The 19,277-nt window shown below is 27.0% G+C and overlaps 1 protein-coding gene across 1 annotated transcript in view; it reads right to left on the reverse strand.

The window, feature by feature from the left end:
* Positions 1-19,277, reverse strand: part of LOC107436583 (protein lap4) — an 88,543-nt gene that overhangs the window by 54,323 nt on the left and 14,943 nt on the right. The window contains exons 12-19 of the mRNA XM_016048347.4: positions 17,805-17,918; positions 11,710-11,806; positions 9,163-9,326; positions 8,011-8,151; positions 4,898-5,018; positions 4,493-4,626; positions 2,293-2,370; positions 565-678 (exon numbers count right to left, since the gene is read on the reverse strand). Coding sequence (XP_015903833.1) covers positions 565-678; positions 2,293-2,370; positions 4,493-4,626; positions 4,898-5,018; positions 8,011-8,151; positions 9,163-9,326; positions 11,710-11,806; positions 17,805-17,918 — 963 coding nt within the window. The remainder of the gene's footprint in view (positions 1-564; positions 679-2,292; positions 2,371-4,492; positions 4,627-4,897; positions 5,019-8,010; positions 8,152-9,162; positions 9,327-11,709; positions 11,807-17,804; positions 17,919-19,277) is intronic.

Consider the following 19,277-nt stretch of genomic DNA (forward strand, 5'->3'; position numbering starts at 1 on the left):
CTGAAACAAGAAATACTCTCTAAATCTAGATGTAAGGTTCCACCAGTAGTAATGTTTCCATATAATATTTATTGAGAAGTTAAAATGTACTTATATAATGTTTATTGTCTAGCTTTAGAAGAAAAAAAATTTCACTTAATTTTTGTAGCGAACACATAATGCATATGTTTCATCTGCTGTACTTTTAATAATTTTAAAAAACTACCTTAGAACATTAGTATTTTAAGTAAAGTTCAGCTAGTTTCAAGCAAGAAATACATCATGAAAGACCTTTAATAATTTTAAATGATTAATAGGGCAATGCGTATTTTAACTTGGTACAGAGAATTTCTCCACCTTTTCTTTAAACAGTATAACATGAACAAGGATAGTACATCATTTTTAAATTTAATCATTATAAGCAAAAGGGATCATTATTTCTAAAAGGAAAGAAATGGAATTTGAATAAGAATTAAAAGTATGAACTTAGTCAACAATTTCATATTAAAGAGGCCACTTAATATTTAACAGGCAAATTTTCTATGTTTAAATACTAAATGATACAATTGTTGAAATTTTACATACATTTTTGACATCCTCGGCTTCTCTTCGAATGACCATAACCATCGTAGAGCCAGCTGCTTTTAAAGCATCCACAGCATCAAAGTGAGTAACATTTTCCAAAATTTTCCCATTAACCTGCACAAAAATAAAGCTAATTAATTGTACAAAATTTAAGTATGAAATTAGGATTTATCACACCATAACTAGTTATGCACCAGTAAAATCGAATAGACTTGAGCTTGTTTCGATAGAATGTTACTATTTTAAGGATGTGAACAATATGAAAAATTTGTCCTTGCCTTTTGAATTTATCAATAATATATATTATCAATAATGATAAAAATAAGAAGAATCAAATTTCTTAAATTGAAAATTAAACAACAAAAACCAACCAAGTTTGTTAAAATACAAGAATTTAAAGAAATAAAATAATTTGAAAGCATTAAAAATATTAAAAGACACGTTTTTGCACAATTGGTTGCAGTACCAATGATAATAGAACTACTGATGTACCTCGACTAATAATAGAACTACTGATTAAAATCAGACTGTCAGATAAGTTATATCATTAGATCATTATAACTAGATCATTAAAATATAAAAGAAACAAAAGAGAAACACAATGAAACTGCTGCTTAATATTTTTGTACAAAAGTAATTTAGTGGATAATCACTCAAATCATCACTGAAAAATTCGACAATATGATTACCATATAATTGATTGGAATCTATCATTTTTAAAATCAGATGAAAGAGACAAACTGCACAACTTTAACCCTGTGATAGTAATTATTGCATTTACTAAAAATAATTAATTGGCAAATGACCATCTAGATAAAAATTTGATAATTAAAAATGACGAAGAGAGTTTCTTTTCCATAAAATGTTTGAATTCCTAAGTAATTTGAAACAGTGAATCTTGTGGGTAAGGCTATGTACTGAACCACGTATATATTTAATCCGAAATATTGAATTTTGCAATTTTTATTAGCATCATTAAATAAAATAAATCGAATATTTTGAAGTAGTTTGTAATCTTAGAAAATAGGATAGCTTGAACACACACAAAAATTTGAAACATCAAGGTAAAAAAACTAAATAGCAAGTCAAATAAGGACAAAACAATTTTTAACATGACAATCGGACAAGTACGAACTTAATTAATGCTTTTTAACAAGTATTTCCTTAGTAAAATATTCAAAGATATAAATCAATCACTGCAATTTAAACTTAAATTTCAAAGTACATGCTTAAACAATATTAATTTTTCTTATACTTTCGCCTAAATTCGAAATGCAATCTAAAGATATAACATAAAAAGAATGCAATTAGGTTTAACAGTATTTACCATAAAATAAATTACAAAAACGATATAATGAATACTAAAGAGATATTGCTAATTCATTTTTTATTTCCATATAAATCTAAAAAAAAGTTTATTAAACATTTTCTTATTTTTAATGTGCACAAATTAAAGGAACACTGTATTACACTCCCAAATCAATGAATTCCTTTAGTTTCAAGGGGGGACAACATAAGAATGAAATAACTTCTTCTTGATATCCAAAATTTTAAAAACTTAATGAAGCAAGTAAGAAAAAATATTTTGATTGTTTTGTTACAAATTTTGGCTGATTCAGAAATATTTTTGTAAAGGTATTTTAAAAAAGAAAAAATTTCAGTATGATATTTAGAAAAAAAAAAACATTTAAAATTTAAATGAATAAAATGGAAAAGTAATATACTTACTGAGACAATTTTATCACCGATCCTCAAACCTCCAGCTTCAGCTGGTCCACCACTAATCACTTTAGATACAAATATGCCCTGAAATATACCAAATTGTTAGTTATAATTAATTTGTTAGTTATAATTAGGGCCCTATAAATTATGCGGAAATTTTTCAAAAATTATGCGGCTAGGATGCGGCGATTTTTAAAAACTATGCGGCAAGGATGCGGTGTCTTTTAAAAATTATGCATGCAGAAGTTAGTCCAGAAGCTGCGTTTTCTTTCAAACTCTGTCTTTGTTTTGTAAAAATTTGGCCGTAGTAGGATACAGCTCTTTCACAATCTACTGAATTAGGAAGCACTGAGAGCACTTGTCTTGCTTTTTTTGTAAGTTCTGGAAATCTCTCTGAGACTACCTCTGAATTCCAGAATCTAATTAAGTCCTGGTTTGAACATTCTTTTACATATTCTTTGTAAGCAGCATACTCGAGTTTTATATCTTGACCACTCATTACTGGAATATTCTTGAATACATCGTCGTCTTCAATGTTTAAGTTGACTATTTGTTCTGGATCAAAAACTCGAGCAGCTTTCATGAAGCTTAATGCAGATTGACTAAACTTAGGCGGCGGTTTTTGAATATGTCTAGTTCTGGAGAGTAGTAAGTATTAAACTTTGCAATTTGTTTTGTGAAACACTTCTTGAAGAAATACGTTGCGTGAATCTTTTTGTGAGTATGATGCCTGAGAATTACATCGAAGTTTAGACCGCAGATCAAAAATCTTATTGTAAGCTTTGTGAATAGATACACCACATGTTTCGAAAAAGAGAAAAGTATCCATTAATATCTGAGCGTGTTCTGCAATGAACTGAAAGTCTTTGCAAACGCACTTGCTTTCCACAAAAACTTTGCACTGATTGAGACAAGCAGTGTCAGGAGTAAGGTTTATTTCACTGCTAAAAAATTCTATGTAAACATTACAATATTCAGCATGATATTGCACTGATTTAAACCAGGAATTCCACCGTGTCTTCACTGGTGCTGGACAAAGTTTAGCTTTCTTATTGTCATCTGTTAAAAACTTTAAATAGCGGCGCTTTCTTGCAGGACAATGCTTGAACAATTTCTTAAAGTTTCCTGTGAATTTGTCCACCTCTGTCAGATTCTTGGAAAGATTTGACCACCTGACCAGAAAGATTCTTGGAATTGAAAAAGAAGATACATTTCAATTGAAAAAAAGCCCTTAAGGAGAAATTTATCTGGTAAACGAATACATTTTGCTGAAAAATAAAAATTATACAGATATGCTGCGATTACGCGGAAAATTGTAAGTTATGCGGATAATTGTGAATTATGCGGGTTTCCGAATCTTCCGCATATTCGCATAATTTATAGGGCCCTAGTTATAATTAATTTTAAAATATCACTCCATAAAAAAAAACATTTCAAAGAACATTACAAAAGAGAGTTATTAGAGCTTCGTAGACCATATACGTCAGTATCGTTTTTAGAGGTACGTGGATATGTACCTGTTGGAAAATAAAGCTAAATAGCAGGCTAAAAAACGAAGTGCGACTCTTTATGGATAAATGTACTACACATCTACATCTGCAACTGTAGAACTTAATGAGACAGAATGTGAGAATACAGATTTTTATAAACTTTAAAGAAGACATTGCTGCTTATGGCAAAATTTCTGAATAATTTATATCATCAACAGAAGGAGAAGAAGAAAGTATAGAAGCACTAGCTTCAAACACATAAGAACCAAGAATGATTAGAGGCTCAACAAAGAATTATAAAGAGCAAAGAAAACATTAATGCTTCAATACTTTTGCACCTACAAAAAATTGATGATTTGTTGTTTAAAGAGACTTAAACGTGCTCAATTTAACGAAAAATGTGATATTACTTAATAATGAGAAAGTTAATTAAAAGTAAGGTTCATACTCACATTCTAATAATTCATAATCTTGATAATTTTTCTTAAATTTGGGTCATTCTGTTGTTTAAAAATTATTTATTAAATCAATTATCTATATATTAATTATTAAATCTAAATTTATTATAACTTTAAAAAAATTAATCTAATATTAATCTAGATCTCAGATAAGCCAAAGTTGAGCTTCAGTCCCTTCAGATTAGAGTTATCCTAAATCGATTATATGTAAACTTCTTTGTACAAAATAAAAATAATTCAAATTTAAAAAAAAATAACCTCATCAGTTCCTTTGTAAGGCGTAGAACCAATACCTCCAGCTATACTTAAACCCAAGCCTGCAGTCGTTTTCTGGATCACTATCTCTATGTCAGAAGGAGCAATAGTAATATTTATATTTCTTTCATCAAGACCTATAAAATAAATTAAATGTTTTGTTTAAAAAAATATTGATGAGATTCACAGAATAATTACCACTGAAATCAAATATCTCATGAAGCAAGAGCAATTGAACCATAAATAACTTGCCATTAAAATTTTATAATAGAATTCATTTTTGAACTAGCAAAGGAAATATTTCATTATAACACTCTGGCAAGTTCTGTTTTTCATTTTAACAAATTATAAAAATTGCTTTAATTATAATTTATTATCAAAAAAATACAGAATGTATTTAATAATAACCATTTGCATCATGAGTAGTTTCATCATTTTCTAATTCAGGTGGAAGAGGTGAGGAGTTGGAGGAGGGTGCTTCATCTGATATAGGTTTTTTATCAGCAGCTTGTGCTAAAATAGCAAGAACCTATAGAAAAAAAAGGGGTTAATTTACATTTCTTATAGATATCTATATATATATATATACAGTAGAGTCCAGATTATCCAAGTTAATGTGGACCACGACTAACTCGGATAACCGAAAAACTCGGTTACAGCGAAGAGTATAAAGAAATTTTAAAAATAAATAGTAGGTATAAATGTAATATATTTAACAAATACAAAATTTATACGACTACACCACATACAATACATATTATAATTTAAAAGCTTACTTGAAAACTCCTGAAGAGCATACTTTATGAGAATTAAAGAGTTTTTACTTAAAGAAGTTCTTAATCATTTTTTGTTTAACAATACTTTGGTGCTTTTTTGTAGCAATGCTTTGCCATTTTTTTGAGGATAACAGGAAGGCTGGTGTCACCTTTTCTTTCTGTTCCATATATTCAATAGCACTTTCAATAACTTTAAGTCTGTCTGTATGAGAAATTTTTATATGTTGATTTTCATAGTCACTGATTTTCATCATCTTCGCTAGATTCGTTTTCATAATTGACGATATTAACGATCATATAATTGGATCAAGTTGTTGGATTTCGTTTTCCTGAGTATTTGGAAGATAAAACTGAGATTATTTTCGGCGGTAGTTTAAAAAAAAAATCATTGAAATATTTGATAGCTTGGTTAAAGCGGAAACTCACACAATCGGGACTCTATCGTATGTGCATATACAAATATATAAAGACAATAGAGCATTATTGTAATTTAATATTATATAGTCCATAACTTAAATCTGATAGAAGAGGCGAATTCTTTTTTTTTTTTAATGCTTAGGAATGCCTTTTTGAGTAAAGGGCTACATGCACAGCTGATTGACCAATGAAGGGCAAAATGCCCAAGTATTTAGGCACGAATATCGGTAGTAATAATTATAAAAACATTTTTGTTCTAGGCACTAAATTCTTTTGAGCAATAAATTTAGTAACATGTTTGCATAGAATTAAATACTTTCAAATGTTTAAAACTATAGATTGCAAAACTGATTACATTTAAAAATAAATTCCCTTATCAGAAAAAAAAAATATCAGATAATTTGAAATAAATAAAAATGGGAAAAGTCATGGATTTTTTTATCACATTACAAAAGTTATTTTAAACATAAATTTTAACAATAAATAACTTTAATGTTCATTAATTAAATTTTTGTTAAAATAAAATATAATATTCTAGTGAGTAAAATAAATGCAAGTTATATACTTTAATTTAAAGAAAGTTTATAGGGTTTAAAGCAATTTAAATAGAAACAAAACCCTTACAGTGCAAAAAAAGATTTAACATTTAGAAGGGAATATGCTTAAAAGTTAATTTCGCATTTGATTGACAACATATGTAAAAATGTCATATCTTAATATTATTTACATTAATGTGATTATTTTGTAGCATACAGTTTTCAGCATTAATAACAATTAATCGTGATGAGTATTTTTTAATTGAATCAAGACAAATTTTAATATAAAGCAGCATGATATATTCAAGGCAATATATTATAAAATTAAAAAAATATTTAATATAAATAAAACAATGAAAAGGAATGAAATTTACAAAAGTGTTGCTGTCTCCCTGTCTAATGATTTTAGCTTTCTCTCTCATTTTCCAACCTTTCGTAATTAATCAATAATTTGCTTCTACACATCAAAAAGTAAGTAAAGCAATTTAATTTTAATTAACTAATATGCTCTAAAGCAGGGGTGTCAAACTCGCGGCCCGAGATGAACATTTTTATGGTCCAGCCAATATATCTGAAGCAAATTAAAAATAAAATAAAAATGTGAATTAGAAACGAAAGCAGCATATAAAATTATAATATACTTTATTTATAAACTACATGGATAATTTTAAATTGAACGCGCGAAAATGTAAAATTATAATATACTTTATTTATAAACTATATAGATAATTTCAAATTGTACGCGCGAAAATGTAAAATTCTAACTGGCTTAAATGGAGTCCGTTTCACACTAAGCTATCAATTAGATAATACATAATCAGGTTTATCCTACTATAGCGAGGTAAGTTGGTTATCTTGCTCCAAGGTTCTCAAACAATTCTGGGATTTGAAAGAAAAAATATGTAAGTTTTTAAAAACTATAAATCAAGATACAAGCTTGTTCTCCGATCAAATATGGTTGCAAGATTTATCTTTTATGGTTGATATAACCAAACGCTTATGTCAACTATTTCTTTGGGAAAGGCAACTGAAAAATGAAGATTTAGAGCACTTCCCAACGTGCAACAAGAACAAATCTAGTTTAGATGATACTGCATCGTATCAAAAATACACAGAAAACAATTTCAAATCTTAGAACAGAATTTGAAACAAGGTTTATAGATTTTAATTCCTTGGAACACAAATTTTGTTTGTTTTCTTCGATTTTCTCAATAAATATAGACTCAGTACCCAGTTATAAGCAAATGGAAGTGATTGAGATTCAGTGTGACTCAAATTTGTAGGCAAAATTCACTGAAGTGGGTGTGCCTAAATTTCACGAATATTTACCGGCAAGGTTTGAAAATACCCGAAAATTCGAGCATTAAATTATTTCCATGTTTGGAAGTACTTAGGGAGAGCAATTATTTTCTGTTATGAATGAAAATAAATCTCCTGTCCAGAACCGTATTAATAAAGTTCACGTTGGGTCAATTTTGAAAGTAGTCTCTGTCAATAAAATTTCTCCCAAAATAAAAAAGATAGTAGCAGAGAAGAGATGTCAAGAATCTGGACGTAAACAATAATTTAACTTTATATATGTTTATTACAATTCAAAATAAAAATATTTGTTTCTATGAACATAGATTTTTTTTTCGGCCCGCCTAAAGTTAAGCATTGTTTATTTGGCCCAAGTTAGCTTTTGAGTTTGACACCCCTGCTCTAAAGTATTTCTCAAGCAAAGTTAATCTAAAATAAACAGGTCTACAGATGCATTGAATCTGTAAAGCAATTTTTTACTAAAAATCCATACCTTTTCTGAATCCTTTTGAGAATCAATCAGGTTAATGCGTTTATTTTTTAAATGGTGAGGTGTATCTCTTCGATACAATTTATTTGGCCTATCTGATTGATCATCTGTATCAGTGTCGAATCCTACATGTTTCTCTGCTTCCTGTAAGATAAACAAAAATATTTTTAAAAATTCACTTATTACACAAGAGAAAATAAACATGACAATCATATTACAATTTAGATTGATCTTAATTAAGGCCAAAATTTTAATGACAATTGTAATTGTTATGAAAGCATTAAAGGATTTTTAAATTTACTCTTTTTACTTTATTTTTGAGATTCTTTGGGACATGTAATATTGTCCCTTCCCTTCTATTTCAGGGTAATTATTTTTTTATATTCTAGGGCATTTTTTTTTTTTGCTATACAAACAAAATTGCTTTTCATATCATAGATTTCTTCATTATTTCGCCAAAATTAAATTACGGTTTTGTATCAGACAGTTGAACTCGCAGGTCTGGAGTAGTATCTAGCCTCCTCTTTTGAATTTGTTTAGGTTAAAATTTGAGTCAAAAATAAATAAAATATGCTGAATTATAAATTTTGTTGGAATGGGGAAAAAAACTTATAAATCTTGAGAATGAACTTTCAAAGAAACTTCAAACTTTTCAAAGAAAATCTTTTTAGCATTGAATTCAGTTTTTCTAACAATATTTTCAATTCAAAAGTTAGATGATGAATAATAATGAATTTCTTTCATAAATACATTTCCTTTTCCTCCTAATGTATTCAATATTTTTTTGGCAAATTTTTTTTTTTAAATAATTTTGTCATTTCTTTTTTTATTAGCATTTAGCTTAAATAGTTTAAATAAAAATAACTGAAATATGCATTAAACAAATAATGAATTAATAATGGGATATTTATATAACTATACAAATAACTACAAAATCATTATCATTTCTTTTTAATCAAAAGGTCAAATTATTGGAACCCCTGGTACAGTACCGATAGTTGGACACCTTTGAATTACAGAACGAGAAACTTATAAATAATAAAGGATTCATATCTAATCTCCAGGAAAAAGTTTTTCGAATTTCAAAAGCAGTAGCTTTAAAAAGATATAAGCTGCATGAAAAATCTATCAGTAAAGACAGAAAAAAAAACATACATCCGAACTGTCGAGCGCAGATTCTTCTTCATCCAGCAAATCTTCACGGGTTTGAGCACGATACAATGGACGATTTGAATCAACATCTTCAGTCTGTTCTGGCATTTGATCAGCCTCTGGAAGATCATCTGAATCAGGAATATCTGCTAAGCTCTGAACAGCATCTGAAAAGTCAGAGCTTAATATTTATACTCCAAATTATTAATTAATAATACTTATACTCTGAAAATCATCAAGAGTTTTTCTTTATCTTTAATTTTAGTTACAATAACTTTTTTATTTCTCATTATAATTAGATATTTTTTTCATCAACAAAATAAAAAAAATTCATTTGATTTTACACTATTCTTGAGTGATAATAGTGTGTTCTTCTAAATTGTGTTTTTCTGGCTATAAAACTAAAATTATAAACTAATTTAAGATCCCACTTATGAACTAAAAGAATTCAAACAAATAAAGAAACTGACATACGTTAAATTTAACATAAAAAAAATATTTTTTTCTTTCTTTTTTGACAGTAAGTTGATAATGCATAAAGACTTAAAATTTACGTTAGAATAAACTTAAAAAATGTATATTTAAATGATTTATTCATTCACATGTCTTATTTGTTCTAATAATAAATTTTTGCAATGGCACTAAAAGGTTTTTTAACTAAATAACAAGCAATCTTATTTTATTCATTTTTTCCTTTGAACTAAGCATTATCTAATTACAAATAGATCAGAATTACAAATAAATTAAATAAGTGAAATTTCCTCCAATAAGTGAAATTTCATATTGCATTACAGATACATTTAGATTCAAATTTTACATTTGTCTCTTAATGGAAAACATTAAATAGTAAAAAATATATAGAGTAAAATTAATGGCCGCCATCAGACACTAAATATAAAAAGTGGGGATTAAAAATTTTTCAGTCACCAATTTTTTATCAGAGAATAATGCTCCCACGAGCTCTGTTACATGTGCTTTCAGCTTTTCGTATTTACTACATAGGATTATTTTTTTCCACCACGAGGTGCCCAGTGAGAAGACATTTTCAGAGTAAATTCAAGATTTTTCCTGTATCGCGCCAATCACATTTAATATTAAATAAAATAAAAATACTTTATCATTTAAAATATATAATCAATTAGAGTAGAATGAAATAATAGCGATAGACAGTTTAATATTATAAATTATTATTCTAATATTATATACTTTTTTTTCTTTCATTATTCCAATATTATATATTCTAGATCTTAAAAATGACATTGAATCCCCTAAAAAAAAGTATCAATCACAAAAAGGAGCATTGCATTTCACAAAGATTTGCATCACTTTAAGGAAACCTAAAATATACTAAGTTCATTTACTATTCATACTACTTAATTTGTCATGATAACAGTGTATAAAGACTTAGAAAAAACATGGCCCCCCAAAAAAACAATGGGGTAAAGACGTGGATTTAAGGAGGAGTCATTGTGAATCACACACGCCAAAAAGTGACAACTCTTATTCAATTGTTTGTCGCAATAACATATTCAAGAAAGAAAAAAAAGTTTGATTCCATCCTGTGGAAAGAGCTTAAAAATGATAAATAGATGAAAAACAGCACATTCATCGAGGTGAAGTTATAATGTCAAGAATCTGACAGATTAAAAAAAGTGATACATCAAATTCAAAATTCCTATGATGTAATAAAATTGTATTTAAAATATCTAAATTTGAAAAACCATGAGAAAAAGCTGGAAAAATGATAAATAACTTGTGAAAGAACAATCATCAAATGACATAAAATCACAATGGAATCACGAAGAATCAAAAGATAAGAAAATATAATAGAATTGTTACGAATTGAGCACTTAAAGAAAGTGATAGCTCAAATTAGAAATTCACATGTCATAATAACGTGTTCAATATATCCATTTCGAAAACCTATAGGTTAACGACCGAAAAAACGACGAATCACTACTGAAGAAACTTCAGGACCAGAAATATGGGAGAAAACTTGTTTAGGTCATTCTTGGTGAAGCACTGCTCAAGGATTGAAGCATTGATGGCTTAAGTGCTTGTTATAAAATATTTCCTTTTTTTTAAAGATTTTTTAGAAATTCCTTGAAATTTCCAAAATCAATTAACTCCCGATAATTCCAATTTTTCCTAGTTGCTGCACAATTATAATCAGAATTAAGGGAGATTTTTTCGATAAAAAATACATTTGTGTTCAGAAATAAACACAGTTTGATGTTGCATGAACCTTATTCCGAAATAAACATAATTTGATGTTGCTGGAACCTTACATTTTATAGAACTTTTAAATTTTACATAAACCAATTTGGAGAGCTCAAGGCTTTTTTTTTTTTGATAATTGCACCAGAAGAAATATTTTACATTAATAGCATCAGTTTTTTTTAATTGTTTAGAAATTTCAATTTTTGAGAAAGTAGCCACATGTTTTAAAAACTAGTCACTGCTAAAAAGGCTTCCACAGGCTAGTAACAAAATTTCTTAAATTTTGCCCTAAACTCTACAATAAAGAAAAAAAACTCATCCTTCACATACCTTTAAACTGTGTCGCTGAGGTTTCCGAGCTCGATGAAGTGACAGATGTTATGCTCGATCTTTGAGGTCTAAAACTGTCAATCACTTCATTTCCCTTCTATAAACAATAAATAGTAATGGTAAGAAAAAGCAGAAAACGTTAGTAGATTCGAATACAGTACCTAATCGCCATACAATATTACTTTTAAATGTAAATTCCCAATTACAATCTAACTAAATATAATAATCTGACATTTTTTAATGTGTGATATGTATACACGTTTGATTTAAAATTTATATAAGGTGTTGCTAATTGAAAATGCCAATAATCTGTGATGTATAATTTCTCCTGGTTGCTTTGACAAACCTATCGGCATATTTATCTTTCACTTTTTTACATAAATATTTTTCTTTTACAATATTTTTTGTTTAAAAATTAATAAAAAAAATAAACATTCTAAACATTTCTTTACTAATAAACTTAAAAATTCTTAATAAAACTTAATAGTAAATTTCACTTATTTGGGCCAACTAAAGTTAAGATTAAACGGCAATATTTGATTTTCATTTGTAAGAATGGGATAAAATGAAAACAAACAGAGCACTTCAAAAATTTGTATTATAATAATCTAGAGTATACATTGAATAATGATGTTGTGATTTTAAATTTTTGTTATTTAAATGGCAACACTTGAAAAATAAGTTTAAAATTTCATATGCTATTACCTGGAATATTTCTTTTTTCATGGGTGGTGGGGCAGATTTTATTATCTAGCTTTAAAAATAATTTCAAATATTATTACAGCACTTCAAAAAAATATGCTTACCAAATTACCTTTCAAATCAACACATTATACCTTGTAACTGCTTTATAAAATTAAAATAATTAAGGTTCTTACCTTTTCATGTTAAAAATTAAGTTTTAAATGTCTGAACAATCACATTCAGCCATTTTGTCTACAATTTTCTAATCTATAGATGAAAGATAATATTTTAGGATTCTTTAAGCACTAGATTAAAATGAATTAAACAAATCTTGCTTTCACGTTTTGCACCAAAATTTCTGTAGCACGTGATGCAGCAAGTTGCTGTTAATCATAGACACAATTTATTTTAGGCAGTCATTCGATAGAAAAATACATTTATAAGCAAAATAAAAAGTGTTTAATTGTATAAAAAAAAGTTAAATGGCTAGGCATACAACTTAATAAAAAAAAACAAAAAAAAACAAAACAATTTATTTAAATAAAAAAAAGACTATTCTATGTTTTAATTTAAATATTTAATCAAAACTATTCTATAAACGATTATCTAAACAGAAAACACAAAGCATTCCAATGAAATACTATGTAGATAAGAAACAAAAATATAAATTAGAATTTGCCAAATGTTTTCAAAATATGTCAATATTCAAAAGAGGGCACAGATCTTATTAAAATGTAAAAGTTTATTACAATTTGGGATTTAAAAAAAAAGGGTACAACAAATCTAAATTTACTTAAATAAAACTGTGCAGCAAGCGTCTATATGCAAATGCAAAATAAAAGCAATTACTGCATCACATTTATATTACATTATTCTAATATTGAATTTAACAAATGGCAAAATAGTCAATGTTAAAGTCTGAGTAGTTGAACTTCGAAAAGAAACATTTTTTCATAATGTAGCAATTGAAATTAATGCAATATAGAAAAATGCTATTATCAAAAATCTTGTTCAAAAATCGCTCAGTTCAAAAAGGCAAAAACAAAATTTTCACTTTTCAAAAACATTTGAAGTACTTAAAAAACAGTGAGTATGCACAAAATACAGAGTGATCCAAAAGTAACAAAAATTTGAGACAAATTACTTTTGAAATATTTACAGAAAAACCATGTGAAGTTTTCAGAAATACTCAAAACTAAATAATATTTGTCATAGCAGCTTTCGTAGAATCCTATTAACTTATCAAAATTATTATAAAAACCTTAACATAAATTTGCAAATAAGACCAATCACAAAAAAGTCTTCCTCTTTTTTTTTAAAAAATGCTTTTACCATATTAAAAATTTATACTCTTAAAAGTATGAAGGCAAAAATACTTTTCAACTAAAAAAATATAAATTATGTATAATAGAAATATATAATCTATATCATTATTTGTTTAATTTACTATAAATAAGTTACTATAATATATACAGGCTATGTAGCAAATTTTATGAATAAATTTAAACTTAAAAATTTAAAGTCATTCACAGTTTTTTTTAAAAAAAAGGGAAATAAATGTATATATAGCCCAATGTATCTAAAAAGGAAAAAAAAATTATAAAACTTAGTATTCAATTATTATATTATAGAAAGGAAATGTCAACTAGTTGGATAAAGCTACTGCTAGTAAACATAGTCAGTAGGCTCTTTTAGTCTATATATTCAAAGAGAAGATGCAGCAATGCTTTTACGTCTTATCTAAAGTTTCGTTTGCTATTTAAAATTTTAAATCGATGGATACCCGCTCACATCATACAAAAAATGTATTTTAGTACATCTGTTAAACATTTGCACTGATACAGAGCACACACAAAAGTCATTTGTAAATTTTTTCAAAATTCAATATTCTTTTAGCATGCAGTGTCAGTTGAAATTATGCATTCATCAGACTATAACGTGAAACGTATTCAAATGTTCGAGAAACCATTTCAGAGGGGGAAAAAACACATTTCTATACAAACAACGAAATGTTTTTGTGCATTATGCTGTTACATGAAAATTCCAGAAGCTCTTACCTATCAGGAAACAGTAGTAAAAAAAATTTTTGACGAAAGGTAACTTTGTGGCTAACCACAGTAATGCTCTAATGTTATATGTAATAAGTCATATTCATTTTATGTAATGAGTCATATTCTTTATACGTAAAGAGTCATATTCATTTTACAGAACCATCCACCACTAAAATACACATGCTGTAGGATATAGATAAGTGTCTTTGTACTCAAAACATTAAAGGAATTTCAAATTTAAATTCTCACAGGGGAGGAATTTTCTTTCTCTTAAAGCCTTTAAAAGACTTTTTAAACCAAACATAAAATTCCATTTTAGAAATAATTGAAAAGAAAAAAATATTCTTTGAATATTTTATTTCTTTAAGGATATCTGAATTTGTGATAACAAATCTGATTAACTAGTAAATTTAAATTTTATTATGATGTAAATTAAGAAAATAAAAAATAAATAAATAAAATACTTTTTGATCCGATGAGACATTATAAATGTACAAGTTATGAAGGTAGCGGTGCATGTAACTAAAACAATATAATAGAAAATTTTACTCGTAATGCAATTATAATCTATTACTTTAAATAATTATGATAATTATAATTTATGAACTTTTGCATAAAACCAATCTAGATATATTTGTTATCACCGAATGAAATAGCAATGAAAAGCATAATAAGTAAAAAGTGCCAGGAATTTTTATACACTATTATTACTTTTGATTTCTTATTTCAAAAATGCAAGCTATATACAAATATTTTTTAAATTTTAGACTATATTTTTAAGCAATTTTTTGTTCAAAAAAAACAACAAAGTTGTTTTATATTGGATAACATTGCACTTGAAATGAAAAAAGTAAATAAAAAGTTTCCAATAACAAACAGTAAAATTTTTTAGTTTTAGGATTTTTCTTAAAAATTTTTATTTCAAAATTTTGTATGGTAGAGTAAAAGTTGTTTTTTTCAGTTATTAAACTAAATTATTATATTAAACTATTATTACTAAATGGAGTTATTTAGTTTTAAAAAAAACGTTAAGTAAAACACTTTTAAACTCTCAATTTCCTTTGTGAAAGATTATGTTATGATTGGCATTATGCAATAAATATTAATTTTTTTCTGTCATATAATTCTTTTAGTAGGTAGGGCTCTAACTTTTCCTTGAACAGAATCAGACCTGCATTTCGCAGCAGCATTTTCCTATCAAGAGAAAAAATGTGACACTTTTTTCTTTCAAAATGTAATTTAAAACTAAGACTCTAAATTTTAATCTAAGGTTTTAATTCTATAAATACATGAAGCAGCCATGCTATTTCTTACTTGATTGTCAATTTTAGTAAATCCATTTTAATTTTCATAACAAAAAACAAACATCTAATACACTATTTCCCAATTGATAAACTTAGGGATCATTTACTAATTGAATTTCTCAATAACAACACACTGTACTCATACACTATAGATTTTCTTAACAGTTTTTAAACATTCATATCTCATTATTAATTTAATTGAATAATGGTGGTTTCAGACGAATTTAGATATTGAAAAAAATTTAACATATCAGTAAATTTGATATCACAGAAAAATGTTTGAGCTATTTTATCTTATCTGGTGAATTTGTTTAAGATTGTGGAATTCTTTGGAATGTACACTTTTATAGACACATTTTAAAGGATTTATTACTTTTTCTTTACAAGTTTAAATTTTTAAGAATTTTATAGTTGAACTTAGAGTTAGCAAAATTCTTGCTTCGATTAATTATACTATCAAAATCATTATTTTTTATAGAACATAGCATTTACACAATATTTTAACTTTAGTTTGTAGAATCATACCTATGTAGATGAAGCTTACAGTTGAAGTCATTTCTTTGTGTTCATTATTACAGTATTACTATCTTTGATTACAGGTATAATCATTGATTTGGAAAGAAATTCGTTCAAATTCCTTTGAATTTATCCTATTTACATAAATTTTTTCATTAAATTAAATTTACCGATTCCCCCCCCCCCCATCTACAATCATTACAGAAATTTAGTGTTTTATGTATGTATTTCTCAGATCTTCCCTTACGCCAGTAAAAGTAAGCAACTTGAAAGCCCCTTCCCTCTTCGGCTCTTGCACAATAAATGAAGACCTGCCAATTCATAAAAATAACACATCGACTTAGTTTTTCAATTATAAAACTTTAGTCACACTCAAACATCAGTGTTACCAGCCATGCAAAATATGGAAAGCAAAATCAGCAAGCATGCCTAAATATTAAAGACAGCTGCTCTATGACTTTTTATGGTAAAGCAAGTAATTAAGCCATTCATTTCAAAAATATACAATAATTAATATTACTCTCACAGACAACGATTTTCTTTATGATCGAATATACAATACTTTAAAGTTAAGAATATTCAAATTGCTAAAAAAAAATGGACTCATGCCACTGCAAATCCTAAAAAAAGAAGAGCTACAAAGTTCATTTATTTTCAATCCATTATTTTTACCAAGGTAGCAATTAACTTTAACCACAAAAATAAATACAGGGTATCTGCTACATTTTAGATTTTCAAATTCATGACTTTTCATGATTTTCCATGACTAATTCCAAGAATTTTTAATGACTTAACAAAGTTACTATTTTCTCCGACAAAAACAGAACAATAAATTCAAAAAGGCATTATAATAACATTAATTGAAATGATAGGTATAACCAAAACTGTTATACACTGCATCTTCTTATTTATAGATATTAAATTGATAAAAAAAATAATAATAATAAAAATTCTGAAATCACAGAAGTTTAAAAGATAATTCGTTTTAGAAATTATGTTTTTTCTTTCATTTTTTGAAAGAACACCATAATTTTTAAAGAACATGGTAATAACATTTTATATTTTAATAAAATATGACTGTGAGTGGGGATTTTGTTAGAAATTAAGATATTCGAAACACCATGAAATTTGGGGATTCCATTTTAAAAATTAAATTTTTCGGCAACCTAAATCCATGACGTTCCATGATTTCTTTTAAAAAAATAGTAAAAACCATGACATTTCATGACAAATTTAGTTCAATACCGAAATTCATGACTTTCCAGGTATGCGGTTACCCTGTAAATAAATAAAAAATATAAAATTGAAACATCTGAAAAAAAATTAGTTTCAAAATAAATGGCTCAATTCCTTGGTGGTCAATTCCTACAAAAAAAAGAAAAAAAAGGTAGCTTCATTTCATATAAATATTTCTGCAAATATTGCGTAACCTACTGTTAAATAGTAAGTAGTTTACTCATTAATCAAATGTTTTGTTACTTCTGGAACAACTACTTCATTGTGATAAAAAAAAATTCAAAACAGCAGTACAATGCATTACCTCTTCATGTGCCACAACATGGCCGTCAATGTTTTTAGCCTTGCTAACTAGCAACTTATTGTGCCTAGCTTTTAGTTCTCGTGGATGAGGTGTATCATGCCGCACAAATTGAGTCTAAAAAATAAGAGGGAAAACAAAAATAGTACTAAAAATAAAGGGAAGAAAAAAATGGCAACATGCAGTGAATTTTTAAAGCAGCAAAGCACTGTGGGATAGATAATAACACATGCATAAACTGGAGAGTCCACTATGAACACAAACTCGTTATGCAGATTACTGAAAAATTTCATTCTAAGCAAAATTTAAAGAGTAAAAATAAGGAATCAAAAATATTAATCTGAGGGATCCTTAAAAAGTAAAATTCTGATTACAAAAATAACTTAAAATCAAGTACATTCAAATTCAAGTAACAACAGCAAATACATGAAAATTACTATGAAATTAAAGTTGTAATTGAACCTTTAAAAACACATATCTGATGTGGCAAACACTGAAAAACAAAACTTGATTTATATTATGAAAAATTAAAAATTGTGATAAAAAGACAGGTTAAAAATACTTTCTTCCTAAAATAGAAAATGTATTAAAAAAATAGCAATCAATGAGTAATTACGATGATCACTTAATATGAGATTCCTTAACTAACAAAGGGTTGCCACTCAAATCAGGAGAAAAAAAATTCCCCGTACATATTATACACAATATATTAAGAGGAAACATCACTGTGCTCTTGAGTGGCCTATATTAGTCTAGCTATACTAGTTTTAATCACTGGAAAAACTTGAAAAAATAAGAAATAGCTTAACATACTTAAAACAAATAATGCTATAGTAAATGAAATACAGTCTGACTTCTATTTAAAGAAATTTAATTTTGAAAATTTCTCTATTGCGCGATTCTTTCAGACGAGCGAAAAAACATTTTGGAAATTTCTTTGTCAAATAACTTCCAAAAAGTGAAGTGAATTTTCTATTTAACAAACTTTTTGAGATCCACTTTCCCAAAATATTTCAGAACATTTCAAACTTGTTAACATGTTATATGGGGAAAATGACTTTGAATTGATTTGTGAAGCCACTTAACTTAAAGACAAAGCAGTAAAATCCCTTTCTTGTTTGAATTTCAAACGAAAAACTCAAAACATAATTAAGAGATTTTATCAGTCGCAATTAAGTCTAGTAATCTTTAGTCGCAATTAAACTAAAGAATGCATGTGGTAATGTAAGTTTAAATTAATTTTACAACAAATACAGCCATAATTTTATACATAAAATTAGCTTTTTTTTTTAAGTTTAAAATTAATGTAGCATGATAATGTTTAAAAGTGTAACACTTGATAATGTTTTGCTCTATTCTTGCTCTCGATGCAGATTTCTTTTATGGTTAATATTTATAAAATAAATAGTAGATACTAGTTTACAAGATAAAGGTGTATCAATTGCTATTTTAACTATGTCCAGTGTTTATGAATTT

Source organism: Parasteatoda tepidariorum, chromosome 4 (assembly GCF_982258835.1).
Source record: "Parasteatoda tepidariorum strain Cologne lab strain chromosome 4, Ptep-v5.0, whole genome shotgun sequence".
NCBI classification, from domain to species: Eukaryota; Metazoa; Arthropoda; class Arachnida; order Araneae; family Theridiidae; genus Parasteatoda; species Parasteatoda tepidariorum.